General features: G+C 50.4%; 1 protein-coding gene across 2 annotated transcripts; it reads left to right on the top strand.

The window, feature by feature from the left end:
- The first annotated feature begins 1,027 nt into the window (after nt 1-1,027).
- On the top strand, nt 1,028-15,257 carry BCL9 (BCL9 transcription coactivator). Of its 2 annotated transcripts, XM_019436531.2 has the most exons (7): nt 1,028-1,137; nt 2,351-2,667; nt 3,884-4,073; nt 4,961-5,060; nt 7,938-10,179; nt 11,449-11,709; nt 12,819-15,257. In XM_019436531.2, exons 1-7 carry the CDS (start codon nt 1,085-1,087, stop codon nt 13,934-13,936), a joined length of 4,281 nt encoding a protein of 1,426 aa, XP_019292076.1. In that variant the 5' UTR covers nt 1,028-1,084; the 3' UTR covers nt 13,937-15,257. The 2 variants fall into 2 exon arrangements, with proteins under 2 accessions (XP_019292076.1, XP_053746413.1); XM_053890438.1 differs by lacking the exons at nt 1,028-1,137; nt 2,351-2,667 and having other exon boundaries at nt 3,940-4,073; nt 4,961-5,114.
- Nucleotides 15,258-15,625: the final 368 nt, after the last annotated feature.

The following is a 15,625-nucleotide window of genomic DNA, read 5'->3' as shown; positions in this document are numbered from 1 at the left end:
GGTTGTCCCTGAACTAGTCCAGGCGTCCTGAAGTAAAGGGCATTCTCATTTGCTCTCTGGCTAGGTTTGGGAATATTTTCTTGACCTTTATGCTTCAAATTAGCCTTGCAAATTGGCTCAAAAACTATCTTAGCTTCCAAAGATGTTCTTTTACCTTCAATATGATGGATCATTCCCATGCTTAGCCATGCCTACGGTCCCTGTCATTAAACAGCGAGAACTCCAGACACATCCTTGGCATAATTTAATAGAAAGATCGTGGAAGTCAGGGGGCAGAACTGATTGTATTTGGTATTGGCTCAGCAGCCGATCTCAGAAGGACCTCCTCCAATGTCTCCCCACCCTGAGGCCCCGAGAATATAAACAGAGATTAATTTGTTTCGTGGTTTGACATCGGGATGGGTTTGCTACATTTCAGTGCCGTTGTCTGCCATCAGAGGCGAAACACCGGATAGTTGCTATGGATTTGGGAGTACCCTGTGGTTTCAAAGCATTGTTTTGAAAAGAGCAGATAAACCTGCGTTTTGGGCGGGTTTGTATCTGGAAGTGGAGAAATGTAAGGGAGAATATATGGCTGAAGATGAAATGTTTTTCTCGTGTGCTTGCCGACGCCCGGTACATGATACTTGGTGGGAGGCCCGTGTGCTTGGCAGAGAGTCCTGTCACTCTCTAGCTGCCTTCTCGCCAGAGCATGAACACCGCTCCCCCTTTGGCCCTGTTGGAAGCCGAGGAGTGATGTAGCCGCCGCGTCTAGTTGGCTAGACTGTAACCTTGATCCTGTTGTAAGGGTGTTTTATGTCTTTCTGGGTGGCCTTTTCCCATAGTGTGCCCTGGAGATGCGAGATTTTCCTTTGGCAGCAGAAGGCACACACCCAGAGGATGCCGGAGCTGCAAGGGGAAAGGACCCACTTCCACAGCAGAGAAAAGCAAAGAGGAAAAAGGCATACAGGTGGCCAGCGCTGAGGGCCGCGCCCAGCAAGCCGCCGGCCGCCGCCACTGCCCTCAGCAGCTGTCTGTGCTGCAGCCCGAGAGGAACTCGGTGAGCCCGTCCCTGTTTGTGACTGCACGCTCAGGATTTCAATCAATGCATTCCAGTAACCCCAAAGTGAGGAACTCTCCATCAGGAAACACACAGAGGTAAGGGCTAGAGCCCGCCCGGCTGCCCCCTGGGGGTGTCGCAGGTGGACCATGAACACTCCTTGAGGGAACGGTGTGTTTGGATTGGACGCAGATGAGACTCGAGCAGGGAAAAGAGGAGAAAACAGAATAATAAACGGGCTATAGTACCATCGGGCTTTCTGTTAGAGACGTCCGTTGGTGTTCTTCTGCCCATTGTTCTCCGACCGCGCCTCTCCACCCCCGCCCCTCCCCAAAGCGCAAAGGAGAGGACCTTAGAGTTCACCCAGCACCATGTGCTAACCTTGGCGAGTGAGGAAGCCGAGGTCTGGAATGGTGAGGAGGCCTGAGATCCTAGGACTAAAACACCAGCCCTGGACTGGACTCCCGCTGTGAAGCTTTCTCCTCTGTTCCACAGTACTTAAATTGAAACTTTTTTCTCTTTGTTTTGAGAGAGAGACAGAGAGAGCACAAGCAGGGGAGAGGCAGAGAGAGGGGGGGCAGGATCCAAGAGGGAATCCCAAGCAGGCTCCACACTGTCAGCACAGAGCCCGACACAGGGCTCGACCCACCAACTGTGAGATCGTGACCTGAGCTGAAAGCAAGAGTCGGACACTCAACTGACTGAGCCACCCAGGGGCCCCTTAAATGGATATTTGAAAGAACTTTTTCCACATCCCTTGGGGCACTGGTTAGCATAATCTGCTCTGGCGTGTGATACTGCTTGTTTGAGGGACTCGTGTCTGGCAGGGTTTCCCTAACCTGCCATTCAGCAGCGGGTTTCCTCGTGTACTCTCCGGGTCTTGCTCGTATTTTCCAGCAGGGAAGCTAGGCTCTCGTTACAGCTGTTCCTTGTCATCAGCCAGGGGGTGGGTAGTATTTTGATCTTAACGATGCCTGTTTGTTTACTCTGAGCTAGTCTTAGTGTGAGAGTCACTTCTCTATGTACATAGAAACCATTGTCCTTTATTGACAGAAGCCCTAGAGATGGGTCCCCATGTGACTCTAGGGTTCCTGAGACCTGGCACGCCACTCTGCCTGACCCTCCTCTCTGTCGATAGCTCCGAGATGAGAGTGGGGTTGGAGGGGGTGAGGAAGGAGCCGAGGTGAAAGGTGGGGTAGTTACTTAGTCCTCTGTGTCTCCTTGACCTGCTCCTAGAAACTGCTTCTTCCTGATTTGGGCTGCCCAGCTGTATCCGGCATCTGATCTCTCTTTATTATTTGTCTCTTTTAGTAGCCCTAAGTCAAAGCAGGAGGTGATGGTCCGTCCCCCTACAGTGATGTCCCCATCTGGAAACCCCCAGCTGGATTCCAAATTCTCCAATCAGGGTAAACAGGGGGGCTCAGCCAGCCAATCCCAGCCATCCCCCTGTGACTCCAAGAGTGGGGGCCATACCCCTAAAGCACCCCCTGGCCCAGGTGGGAGCATGGGGCTGAAGAATGGGGCTGGAAATGGTGCCAAGGGCAAGGGGAAAAGGGAGCGAAGTATTTCCGCCGACTCCTTTGATCAGAGAGATCCTGGGACTCCAAACGATGACTCTGACATTAAAGGTATGTCTATAAGATCTTTGAGACTCAGAGGGAAGTAGGTATTCCCGAGGGAAGGCCTCCGCCATTGCTGGATGCCGGAGAGCCTAATAGCAGCCGAGTGGGGAGAGTAGGTATCAGACTCAGGCGTTGTCACGGCTTATTAAGAGGGAACCATTTCTTCTCATTTTCCTGCTCACTGAAGAGCAGTGTGGAACCACTTTGTTGAGGAGCTCTTGCTCTTGATGATGCAGGTGTTCTGGGGGTTACAGTAGGACGTTCCGTGGTCCTAACCACGTTCTTATGGATGTGTCTGGCCTCCGTGCTATTTATACTCCAGAATCAAACCAGCAGCTCCAGCCTGTCGACCCCAGTGGCCCGCACTTGAGCAGTTTTCCTGGCGTCCCTTCCTTTTCTCTGTCAGATTCACCCTCTAAGACGTGGGTTTTGTGCTCTCTGGCTCCCACCTTGCCAGCATTGTAGGCACGAGGGTTAGCGCTGGCACTAGTGTGGGTTTGTCCCGGCTGATTTCAGTGTGGCAGGATGAGTGGCTACGTTGGGGGAGACATAGGGGAGGCCCCACAGTGGAGCCAGCCAGGAGGAATGTGGGACCAATGGCTGTGGTTTTAGTTGTTTTTCCTCCTAGTGTAAAACCAAAAATCCTAACTGTAGGCCAGAGCATGAAGTTAGCATTCCAGGAGAGGAAGTGTGAGCCCCCAACCCAAATTAGAGATGAAAACCTGGTGACTGTCCCCGTCTTTCGTTCCTCCCTCGGGTGTTTGTGGGGAGGCCTGTCATGAGTGCCAGCGCTGTGCTGGGTGCTGGGGGGCCACGGTCAGCAAGATGGATGCAGCTGCTGTCCCTGAGGATGTGAGCGCACCTAGACGGCACATCGTTAAACGATTACAATCAAATTGGACAAATGCTGAAATCAGAGAATGTGGGGGCTATGGGTTCAACCCACAGGGGCATCCAGTCCAAGAGGTTCCAAAAAGGTTTCCAGGAAGGAGGGATGTTTGCGCTGATATCTGAAGGATGCGCCCTATAGAAGTAAGGAGGTGGGGGAGGAATGCTTTGTAATTCATCATTTCGGGGCAAGTGTGTTGGAGTTTTTAAAATTAGAGGTCTCCTGTTAGCAAGGTGCCTCCTCCTTGAAATTCTCAAGGTGGGCTTGTGCTATATAAATGCTGGCAGAAGAAGTTTTATTCTCTCCGTGACGCGGATCTTTTCATTCTTCTAGAATGTAATTCTGCTGACCACATAAAGTCCCAGGATTCCCAGCACACGCCACACTCGATGACCCCGTCAAATGCTACGGCCCCCAGGTCTTCCACCCCCTCCCATGGCCAGACTACTGCCCCAGAGCCCACACCTGCTCAGAAGACTCCCGCCAAAGTGGTGTATGTGTTTTCTACTGAGATGGCCAATAAGTAAGTTAATGGCTGTGTCTTGCTGTTGGCATGGCTTGTGTGTTTGGACACCTAAGTTCTTATTCCCACTGAGGACTACTCCTTCCCCCCTCCCCTAACCTGTGTTATGATCACTTAAAGTTAACAGGACAGAAAGGGGTAAAGTAAAATAAAATATTAAACCTCCCTACCCTCTCTCCCCAGAGGCAACCACTAATGATACTTGGGCTTTCCTTCCAGAAGTTTTTTATGCTTGTAATATACATCTAGATCTTTTTTAAACATAAAAGAGATTAATTACACAATATACACCTTTCTGTGATTTAGCATCCTTTTTTAAATAACACAAGTAATACAGGTCTATCTTGGAATAATTAGAAAATATGAATAACTAAAAAGAAAAATCTGCCTGGAGTTCATAGAGATAACTACGGTGGACGTTTTGGTACCTATGTCTCTGGTGGATGGACCAGCAGATTTTTTACTTATTTAATTTATAAAGAATGTGACTATACCTTACATACATACAAAGTGAATTTTGACAGCCTTAGAGTATCATTAGGTATTGTGAGATTTCGTATTTGTGGTTGGGATTTTGAACTAGGATTCCATAAAAACACACCTACCACAGGACATTGGTTTGAAGGAGAAAATCTCAGGTTTTTTACATGCCTGTTTTGAGATTTGCTAATGGCTGTCATTAGATTTCAGAAGTCTGGTGGTAAGTGATAGACACAGATAATGAAAACCCTGTGTTTCTTGATTCTTATTCAACATTTCTGGTGTCTGTCTACACGGAACGCCTTCCTTCCCCTTGTACAAGTTCAGTCTGGGGTTAAAACGTTTTGGAATTACAGGTAGTGAAATAGAAGCACGTCCTAGCGTATGCATCTCTTTCGTCTCTGCAGAGCTGCGGAAGCTGTGTTGAAGGGCCAGGTTGAAACTATCGTCACTTTCCACATCCAGAACATCTCTAACAGCAAGACAGAGCGAAGCACAGCCCCTCTGGTAGGCCATTCTGGAAGTGGAGTGTGGTTTAAAGGCTCTACAGCAGCTGTACAGGTGGGAGACAGTGAATGTCATTGGCAGGGAGGGTAGTCTTGATGGTGTAAGCTGCATTCTGGACACCTAGTCCTGGCACTGTGTGGCTTCAGGCGGATCGCACTGTACTGGCCTTTTCTTTTTTTTCTTTTTTTTTTTTTTTAATTTTTTTAACATTTATTCATTTTTGAGACAGAGAGAGACAGAGCATGAACGGGGGAAGGTCAGAGAGAGAGGGAGACCCAGAATCTGAAACAGGCTCCAGGCTCTGAGCTGTCAGCACAGAGACTGATGCGGGGCTCGAACTCACAGACTGCGATATCATGACCTGAGCCGAAGTCGGACGTCCAACCGACTGAGCCACCCAGGCGCCCCTGTACCGGCCTTTTCTATCAGCATGCTGGTATACTGATGGATTACTGGGAGAGAAAGACACAATAAAAAAGCAGTTATGTGGAGACCTTAGATTTCCTTCATGTTAACTAACCATCTCTGGGAAAAGCTGACTTCAGACCCTGTGTACGGGGCAGGTTTCTAAAAACTGACAAACGTTCTTGAGTTAGTTGCAGAACAGAAAAGGAATAACTAAAGCCACAGTCCTGGAGCACATGCTGATAATACCATAATTACAGTCTCAGTGACTTTCAGAATGATCCTCATGTATTTCAGAGTGAGAGGACCATTGAGTGCTTTTAATCGCTTGATATTTCCAAAATTATAATAAACGTTAGTCTGTTTCCTGTCTGGAACTTAAGTGCCTGCTGCAAACCACATTAGAAAAAGCATGCTATGGTTGCTTCAAGACAGCGTTCCAGATGGAACCAAAAGTTATTTCTTGGGACAGGTGTTGGCGAGTGCCGTGGGGACACTAAGAGGTTCCAGACACAGTCCCTGCTTTCAGGAAGCCTAAGATCTAGCGCTGGGTTGGGTCTTCGACATGGGAACAGTTAAGTGACATTAAATGACTGAAGTGGCAATTCAAGATAAAATAAAGTTTTCATCTATGTCGTTTATCAACGAAGCCCCTCTCTGTTGACATAGCAGAGCTTGGGCTTTGTTAGACTTAGAAAAGGCATTTTGCGCTGCTCATACATCTCTGCTAGTCAAGAAGGATAGAGGTGGACATACATAATATTTAAATTTATATATATATATATATATATATATATATATATATGTTTTTTAATTGATACTTAAACCTTTTAGACACATATATAATGCTTAAGATTTATATTATCTGGAATGCACAGGGTTCGTTGTAGTGCAGACTAACATTTGATCGATTGGATGACAGATTGTACCAGTTTTCACCTCCACCTTCTCCGGTACTGAAATGAGTTAGAGAAGGAGCTGGAATTGGGAATAATCAGATTGCCGTTGCTCCAAATCTGAAATCGAAAGTGGCACTGAAGTGCTTCCTCTGTTCTGGTCACATGACAGAGTCCATGCCCACCCCCCCAACAAACAAACAAAACCTGGCCACCAAAGGCAAACTTAAAATGGCACTGGAAGGAGGATGAAGGTGACCTCCGCGCTCCAGTGAGGGAGGCGGGGACATGGAAAACACTCGGAGCACACAGAGCCCTCGCAGGTTTAGCCAGCCTTCCCCGAACCGGTCTCTGTCTGCAGACATATGTGTGTGGCTACCTGCAAGCGAAACATTTACATACATATTCACAGAACGGGAACACCCGAGGATAGTCTTTGTGTTTATGCAACACAAACTGTTCCATGCGGAGATACACATGACGAGTCGTGTACAAATGTGCACACAGGGAACCATTCCAGAGAGTCAGTGGGGAGGCAGGGGTTTGGAAACGCAGACTGGATTAAGTGAACAAGTAGGAGCGAATGAACATCAAAAAACGGATCATGCGGCTCCCTAGAGCCTGGCGAAAGATCCCTGAGCTGGGGTTTGTAGGCAGGGCCCTTTGGTTCTCCTCCAGTACCTCCCACAGCACCAGGGTGTAGACCCAGGACACACACGTCCCTCTTCCAGGCACTAACAGCATCCTTGTCACCTGCTGCAGGACTTAGTGTAGCGCTGGTACTTAATAAATAATAACGAGGCTATCATCCAGCCTATAGAAAGGGCAGTCCGCCGTCTATTGGAAAGAACAGACCGAGAGACACCATGAGCTAGATAGCCTCAGATTTCTCCACGGACGCTTCCTGCCTGCGGATTATCTTACTACAGTTAATGTACAAATTCTTATCGAATATGGAATCAGTGATCACAAACTGAAAACAGAAACCAGAGATGTCAGGCCCCCTGGAAACTCAAGGAGAGGAGTACTTAGGTAGTCCCCCTGCCAGAGGAGACGCCGACACTGAACGGCCTTTCCTGCTTCCTCCAGCTGGGAGGGTACAGAGCTGTCAGTGACAGGGACTTTCTCTTTCGGTTGAAAACATCAGCCCTCTTGATTGACAGTGAGAAGTCTGCATACCCAGTCGTACTTTCGGGGAAAAGAAAAGGTGTTAGGTACAGCCTCCCACATACCAAGAAACTAATCTCTCTTTGAATCAGCAACACACGGTACATGCGATATCAAACCTGTTCCTCGAAATAGATACTCAAATGTATTCACTTTGGCAGAGTGGCTCTCCCCCTGGCATGCTTATAAAGTTATTGAAACCTGATCTTCAGCACGGGAAAGAGGATGCCATTTGACAGTAAAGGGAAAGAAAAAAATCAGAACGTCCCCATGTCCAGAGTGGGGCTGTACAGCAATTGTCAGAGTAGATTTATGTTGTGGGGACAAATCCTTTATAACGTGCCTTGCCTTTTTCATTGCCTCTTTGTACAACTTACCAATGATTTTTTAAAATCTCGTTTGTTTTCAGAACACACAGATATCTGCCCTTCGGAATGATCCGAAACCCCTCCCACCACAGCCCCCAGCTCCTGCCAGCCAGGACCAGAATTCTTCCCAGAATACCAGGCTGCAGCCGACCCCGCCCACTCCGGCACCAGCACCCAAGCCTGCTGCACCCCCGCGTCCTCTGGACCGGGACAGTCCTGGTGTAGAAAACAAACTGATCCCTCCTGGGGGCAGCCCCGCCAGCTCCACGCCACTGCCCCCAGACGGTACTGGGCCGAACTCGACACCCAATAACCGAGCGGTGACCCCTGTCTCCCAGGGGAGCAGTAGCTCTTCAGCAGATCCCAAAGCCGCCCCACCTCCACCAGCGTCCAGTGGCGAGCCCCCCGCGCTGGGAGAGAACCCCGATGGCCTGTCTCAGGAGCAGCTGGAGCACCGGGAGCGCTCCTTACAAACGCTCCGAGATATCCAACGGATGCTTTTCCCCGACGAGAAAGAATTCACAGGAGGACAAAGTGGGGGACCCCAGCAGAACACTGGGGTATTAGATGGACCTCAGAAAAAACCAGAAGGGCCGATACAGGCCATGATGGCTCAATCCCAAAGCCTAGGGAAGGGACCTGGGCCCCGGACAGATGTGGGAGCTCCATTTGGCCCTCAAGGACATAGAGATGTGCCCTTTTCTCCGGATGAAATGGTTCCACCTTCCATGAACTCCCAGTCTGGGCCCATGGGACCTGACCACCTGGACCACATGACCCCCGAGCAGATAGCTTGGCTGAAGCTGCAGCAGGAGTTTTACGAGGAGAAAAGGAGGAAGCAGGAGCACGCTGTTGTGCAGCAGTGCTCCCTCCAGGACATGATGGTCCATCAGCATGGGCCTCGGGGCGTGGGCCGAGGGCCTCCCCCTCCATACCAGATGGCCCCCGGTGAAGGCTGGGGGCCGGGGGGCGCAGAGCCCTTTGCTGATGGGATCAGCATGCCTCATTCTCTGCCCCCGAGGGGCATGGCTCCCCACCCCAACATGGCAGGGAGCCAGATGCGCCTCCCTGGGTTTGCGGGAATGATCAACTCTGAAATGGAGGGACCGAACGTCCCCAACCCAGCATCGAGACCGGGTCTTTCTGGAGTCAGTTGGCCAGACGATGTGCCAAAAATCGCAGACGGTCGAAACTTCCCGCCTGGCCAGGGTGTCTTCAGTGGTCCTGGCCGAGGGGAACGCTTCCCAAACCCCCAAGGATTGTCCGAAGAGATGTTTCAACAGCAGCTGGCGGAGAAGCAGCTGGGCCTCCCCCCGGGGATGAGCATGGAAAGCATCAGGCCCAGCATGGAGATGAACAGGTTGATCCCCGGCTCCCAGCGACACATGGAGCCTGGGAGCAGTCCCATTTTCCCTCGAATACCCGTCGAGGGCCCTCTGAGTCCCTCTCGGGGCGACTTTCCGAAAGGAATGCCCCCGCAGATGGGCCCTGGTCGGGAACTGGAGTTTGGGATGGTTCCCGGTGGGATGAAGGGAGATGTCAGTCTGAACGTCAACATGGGATCCAACCCTCAGATGATACCTCAGAAGATGAGAGAGGCTGGGACGGGCCCTGAGGAGATGATGAAGTTACGCCCGGGTGGCACAGACGTGCTGTCTGCTCAGCAGAAGATGGTGCCCCTGCCGTTTGGGGAGCACCCCCAGCAAGAATACGGCATGGGCCCCAGGCCGTTTCTCCCCATGTCTCAGGGTCCAGGCAGCAACAGTGGCTTGCGGAGTCTCAGAGAACCAGTCGGGCCCGACCAAAGGACTAACAGCCGGCTCAGTCATATGCCAGCACTACCTCTCAACCCTTCCAGTAACCCCACTAGCCTCAACACCGCTCCTCCAGTGCAGCGTGGCCTGGGGCGGAAGCCCTTGGATATATCTGCGGCAGGCAGCCAGGGGCACTCCCCAGGCATCAACCCTCTGAAGTCTCCCACGGTGTGCCAAGTCCAGTCACCAATGCTGGGCTCGCCCTCGGGGAACCTCAAGTCCCCCCAGACTCCATCGCAGCTGGCAGGCATGCTGGCGGGCCCGGCTGCTGCTGCGTCCATTAAGTCCCCCCCCGTCTTGGGGTCTGCTGCTGCTTCGCCTGTTCACCTCAAGTCTCCATCACTTCCTGCCCCGTCACCTGGATGGACCTCCTCTCCAAAACCTCCCCTCCAGAGTCCCGGGATCCCTCCAAACCATAAAGCACCCCTCACCATGGCCTCCCCAGCCATGCTGGGCAGTGTAGAGTCAGGTCAGTACGCTCGCGTCCTCACGGTCGCCCCTTGTGAGCCAGAGATTGCAAAAGCCTGGTTTATGCCCTTTGAGGAAGCCGGTGTCCTGACTTGATGATGCAGCTGGTGCCCGGAGACATGTCTCTGAGCTCTGCACTCGGAGGTGCCCTCTGCCGAGACGGACGTATCTGTGGCCGTGTGCATCGTCGGTACTTCCACGGGGTTAGGCACAGGCGTCCCATCCTGGCAGAGAAACACGGCTCTCAGGGCAGAGTATGTGTGTCAGATGGGACTGTTAAAAGGAAGAGGAGAAAATGGGAAGTATTTGTCATTTCACAGACAAATTTACATTTGCACGGTGAACATGTTGGTGAAATAAAATGCCTTAACGGTGGGTAAATGTGGCTGCTTTAAATACTAGGCCCGCCCACTGGAGGGGCTGCCCTCAACATCCACAGGCTCTGAGTATAATCCTAAGCACAAAGGGGAGGCCGCTGAGAGATTTGAGTGGTTCTCGTAAATACACGTTGGCCACAGAAGCAGTTCCCAAAACCTCTTTGGTAGACTGCTGTTCTCACAGATCAGCCGCAATTTATCAGTATTTTCTTCCCAGGAGAAGCTCTCACTGATGATGGTGGTTTTATGAATGGGACCAGAGGTGGTCCGTGGAAGATGAGCACCGAGGTGTAAATACTAGGTCCGCCTTGTCCCCACTTGAGAAAAACTAGACTCCGAGTAAGATAGAAAACATATACTACCAAGTTAAAGCGCCCCTCTCCATTGGTTAGCGGGTCATGAAAGCAGGACGGTGGGACAGCCCCCTCAGAACTTTTTTGTTCAAACACTTTGGTTGTGGAAATTAATCAAGAGCATGTGTAGGGTTGGTGGCTGGGGTCAGATCGCTAGTCTGGCTCCACAGCAGACTAAATACCGGAGTTGAATTTTGAGTTGTGATCGGCAAGGGAAAGACCTGCTTATGTCGTGTTCTTTTCAGTGAAATAGTTGTCCGTAAGCCGTGTTTTTCCCAAGCTTCAAGTTCTGTCTGAGGCATTCTTGGTGTGTTTGTCTTCACGTCTGCTGATTCGTCACCTCTGTATTACGCTGCGGTCTGCCCTCTGCACACACACAGATCTTGACTAGAAGACTGATGATTCCTGTCCCGGGTCTAATAACACTGTCCTGTTCATCTGTCGCTTCCCTGGCCTTGCTAGTTCATAATCATAGGCCTGATAGCCTTCAAGAGCAATCTAATTCCCTGCCTGTTTTTGTTTCATTTTGCTTTCTTCTAGGTGGCCCCCCACCTCCTACAGCCAGCCAGTCTGCCTCTGTGAATATCCCTGGAAGTCTTCCCTCTAGTACACCTTACACCATGCCTCCCGAGCCAACCCTTTCCCAGAACCCACTGTCTATTATGATGTCTCGAATGTCCAAGTTCGCAATGCCCAGTTCTACCCCTTTATACCACGACGCCATCAAGACTGTGGCCAGCTCCGATGACGACTCCCCTCCAGCTCGCTCTCCCAACTTGCCATCAATGAATAATATGCCAGGTAAGCAATCAGGATGGAAGCTAGGATACGGAGCCCGTGTTAGACAAAAGAGAGACTTCTCGCGTGCTTTGTCGACAGCTGCAGACCTCAACTGGTGGAGGTGCAACGAGTTGAGAAAGAATACCGTCGATAGAATTAAAGTGTCTGCACTAGAGGAAGATAGCAATTTTGTATTAGTTTGACTCAGTCCGTGCTTATTGGAAAGCAGATTTCTTGACAGTTCTTAGAATGAACTTATAGAAGTTCTGATGCTTCTGTGTGCCTGGATGGGTTCGTTTTTCCCTTTTTGTGGTGGGGGGGGGGGCGGTGTCGAGGGTCAGAGTAGGGAGGGTCCTCCTGGAGCAAGACTGAAAGCAGTTTCCTTTTAACATTCTGATTGGATGTCTTTAGTTTTTAAGTGTTTTTCTGGAAGGGCAGCCTCCAACTACAAGCAGCCACGGGATTTGAGATGGTGGAAAAGCCCCTATTTCCTAGCAAGCACCGTCCTTACCATACTCAGTAGTAATTCCACAGAGAAACCAAATACTTAAATGTCCCAGAGACTATAGTAGAAACTGCATGCTTTCCCTCTCTGTTAAAAGCTATGTTTCTTTAACGTTTCATACACCCTAGAGTGTGAAATGCTCTCTGAGTAAGGCAGTCTAAAAAGATAATGCTAGATGTCATTTGGTAAAGGCCTGTTTGGTTTCCTTGTTATTATTTCTGATTCTTGGACTTGTAGGACTGATTAATCCTCTTTCTCCAAAGAGGACCATACTTACTTCAGACAGATTCTTTTTTTCTGTATGAAATGTCTCCAATGAAGAGGACTACACTGGTTTGCATATTAATTTGTAACTTTTCACACAGGAGACTTTCTTCCTGGTTGTTTTCTACACACTCTTACGTCATACAGTTTGACACTCAAAATATAACCTCTCGTAGAGCTGTTGGGTGTCTGTGCTCAAAAATGCATTTCGATCTTGTTGAGGGCAGGGACTCCGTGACATATGTTTTCCCAACAGAGTACCTTGCACGTTTGACTTTTTGTTGTTGCTGATTGGATTTGTTGTAGTTTTTCTAAGTTGCTCTCGGTTAAGGTGATTCCTTTGATATCTTTATTTTTCTAGGGATGGGCATTAATACACAGAATCCTCGAATTTCAGGTCCAAACCCCGTGGTTCCGATGCCAACCCTCAGCCCAATGGGAATGACCCAGCCGCTCTCTCACTCCAATCAGATGCCCTCTCCGAATGCCATGGGACCCAACATACCTCCTCATGGGGTCCCGATGGGGCCTGGCTTGATGTCACACAATCCTATCATGGGGCATGGGTCCCAGGAGCCTCCGATGGTACCTCAAGGACGGATGGGTTTCCCCCAGGGCTTCCCGCCAGTACAGTCTCCTCCACAGCAGGCTCCGTTCCCTCACAACGGCCCCAGTGGGGGGCAGGGCAGCTTCCCAGGAGCTATGGGTTTCCCAGGAGAAGGCCCCCTTGGCCGCCCCAGCACCCTGCCCCAGAGTTCAGCAGATGCAGCACTTTGCAAGCCTGGAGGCCCCGGGGGTCCCGACTCCTTCGCCGTCCTGGGGAACAGCATGCCTTCGGTGTTTACAGACCCAGACCTGCAGGAGGTCATCCGACCTGGAGCCACCGGAATCCCGGAGTTTGATCTGTCTCGCATTATTCCATCTGAGAAGCCTAGCCAGACACTGCAATATTTCCCTCGAGGGGAAGTCCCAGGCCGTAAACAGCCCCAGGGGCCTGGGCCTGGGTTTTCGCACATGCAGGGGATGATGGGCGAACAGGCCCCCAGAATGGGACTAGCATTACCTGGCATGGGAGGGCCAGGGCCAGTGGGAACTCCGGACATCCCTCTTGGCACGGCTCCATCCATGCCAGGCCACAACCCAATGAGACCACCAGCCTTTCTCCAGCAAGGCATGATGGGACCTCACCATCGGATGATGTCACCAGCACAATCTACAATGCCCGGCCAGCCTACCCTGATGAGCAATCCGGCTGCCGCCGTGGGCATGATTCCCGGCAAGGATCGGGGGCCTGCTGGGCTCTACACCCACCCTGGGCCTGTGGGCTCCCCAGGCATGATGATGTCCATGCAGGGCATGATGGGACCCCAACAGAACATCATGATCCCCCCACAGATGAGGCCCCGGGGCATGGCCGCTGACGTGGGCATGGGTGGATTCAGCCAAGGACCTGGCAACCCAGGAAACATGATGTTTTAAGCTGCTAAGATTGGATGTGCCGATCCTTGTCAAGATGAGATTCCGGGTCCTGAGAGCTGCCTTGAGGGAGTTCCGGGAGTGCTGTTGGTCAGGCAATAGGAGAGCAGAGACCCGAGGGCTGCTTTGGGGGAGGGGGGAACTCGAGAATGTATGGATTTACCTGAAAACAAATGATTCATTTAATCAACAGGTGTGTTTTTTTTAAGATTTATTTTTTAAAAATTATTTTTGTGGACTTGGGTATCCCATGATGGCACCTACTTTTGGGAATCTGTAGCCTGTGCTTCGAGAATTGCCATCGGTCATGTGTTGCACCGTTCTCTGTATGTTTACGTCCTTTGGACTGGCTTCTCCCAGGATTCTTTTCTGGTTTTGTTTTTGTTTTTTTGTTTTGTTTCGTTTTTTTGTTTTTGTTTGTTTTTTTATTTGCTTTGGGCTTTATTTTTTTGTGTACTGTACTATATTGTAAAAGGGATTTTAGCAGAGACTTTAGTCTTTGGGACAAGAGGAGAACAGGAATGCTGGGCCGTTTACTTTAGGTGGAGAATCCGTCTTCAGACCTTTGGACTATTTTCTTTCAACTCCAGTGTATAGAAAAAAACCAAACTACGACCTCAGAGCAGAGTATTAATGAAAAGCACAAAAAAAAGGAACTAAGTTCAGCGAGGGGTGGGGGGAGGGGGGAGATTTTTCTTTTCAAAAATAATGAAGCTTAGGACGTTTGTTTTTCGGTTCGAGTGCTCTCCGGCACGGTCTGTCTCTTCCAGTCTGCAAACCCACCTTCACGTTTTTCTCTCAGTTTCCCTCTCCTCCCCGCCCCCCCACCCTGCCCTCATCTCCTTGGTTAAGTGTATCTCCTTCTCCCGTGCCCCCGCCCCCAACTGGTGACCCCTGCTTTCCTCCTCTTTCCCTTTGGCAGCTGCAATACACGGTGTTCTTTTGGGGAAGTAAATCTAATGAAAGCCTCGCCTTCCAGGCCGAGCGTTGTCCCGGTTCCGCGAGGGAAAGGCCTGTGCTTGGGATGCTCGGCGGTCTTCTGCTCCCTTTCTCTTCTTCCCCAACACGCCCTTCCCTGCCCACCTTGTTTTCTGTTCTCCTTTTCTTAGGAATTCCCAAGTGAATTTTATCGATGTGGGAGTGGAACAGATGCTAAAAGCTATCCAGGATTTCGTTTTTGTTTTTGTTTTTAATTTTGTGGTTCCTCCCCTGCCCTCCCCCTCCCATGCGTAAAACGTTCTGTGTAACCTCCATTAAATTTGGTACAAAACCACTCACCAGAGCTGTGGTGTCAGAAAAATAAAATATATTGTTTCTTACAAAATCCAATTGCCTTTTTTGTTCATTTGGGTTCCTGTGCTGTTTGGTATGGGGCATGGTGGCTGCCAAGTGGCCCAGAGGGTTCCACCTTGTAGGGAGTTGGCTGATGAGGAAAGGAAGGCTAGCAAAGGCTACAGCGGCCCAGGTGAAGCCTCTTCCCTGTGGACGAGGCAGAATGAGGAATAAGCCCCCGAGGATTTATCCTGCCAGACTGGGTCCTGTCCTAGTCGTGAAAGCCAGGCAACCCCCCTCCCCAGTGCTGAAATTCACCTCTTTACCAGAATGGTCTTTCCCAGGAATTTCTGTGAGAGTCAGTTTAATGGCGTGAAGTAATTAAGGCTGAAGGTAGATTTGCAGTCATTTGCATAAGCT

Source organism: Panthera pardus, unplaced genomic scaffold, assembly GCF_024362965.1.
Source record: "Panthera pardus isolate Hobbes unplaced genomic scaffold, ASM2436296v1 HiC_scaffold_11, whole genome shotgun sequence".
NCBI lineage: Eukaryota > Metazoa > Chordata > Mammalia > Carnivora > Felidae > Panthera > Panthera pardus.
This window is presented reverse-complemented; position numbering and strand designations above follow the sequence as displayed.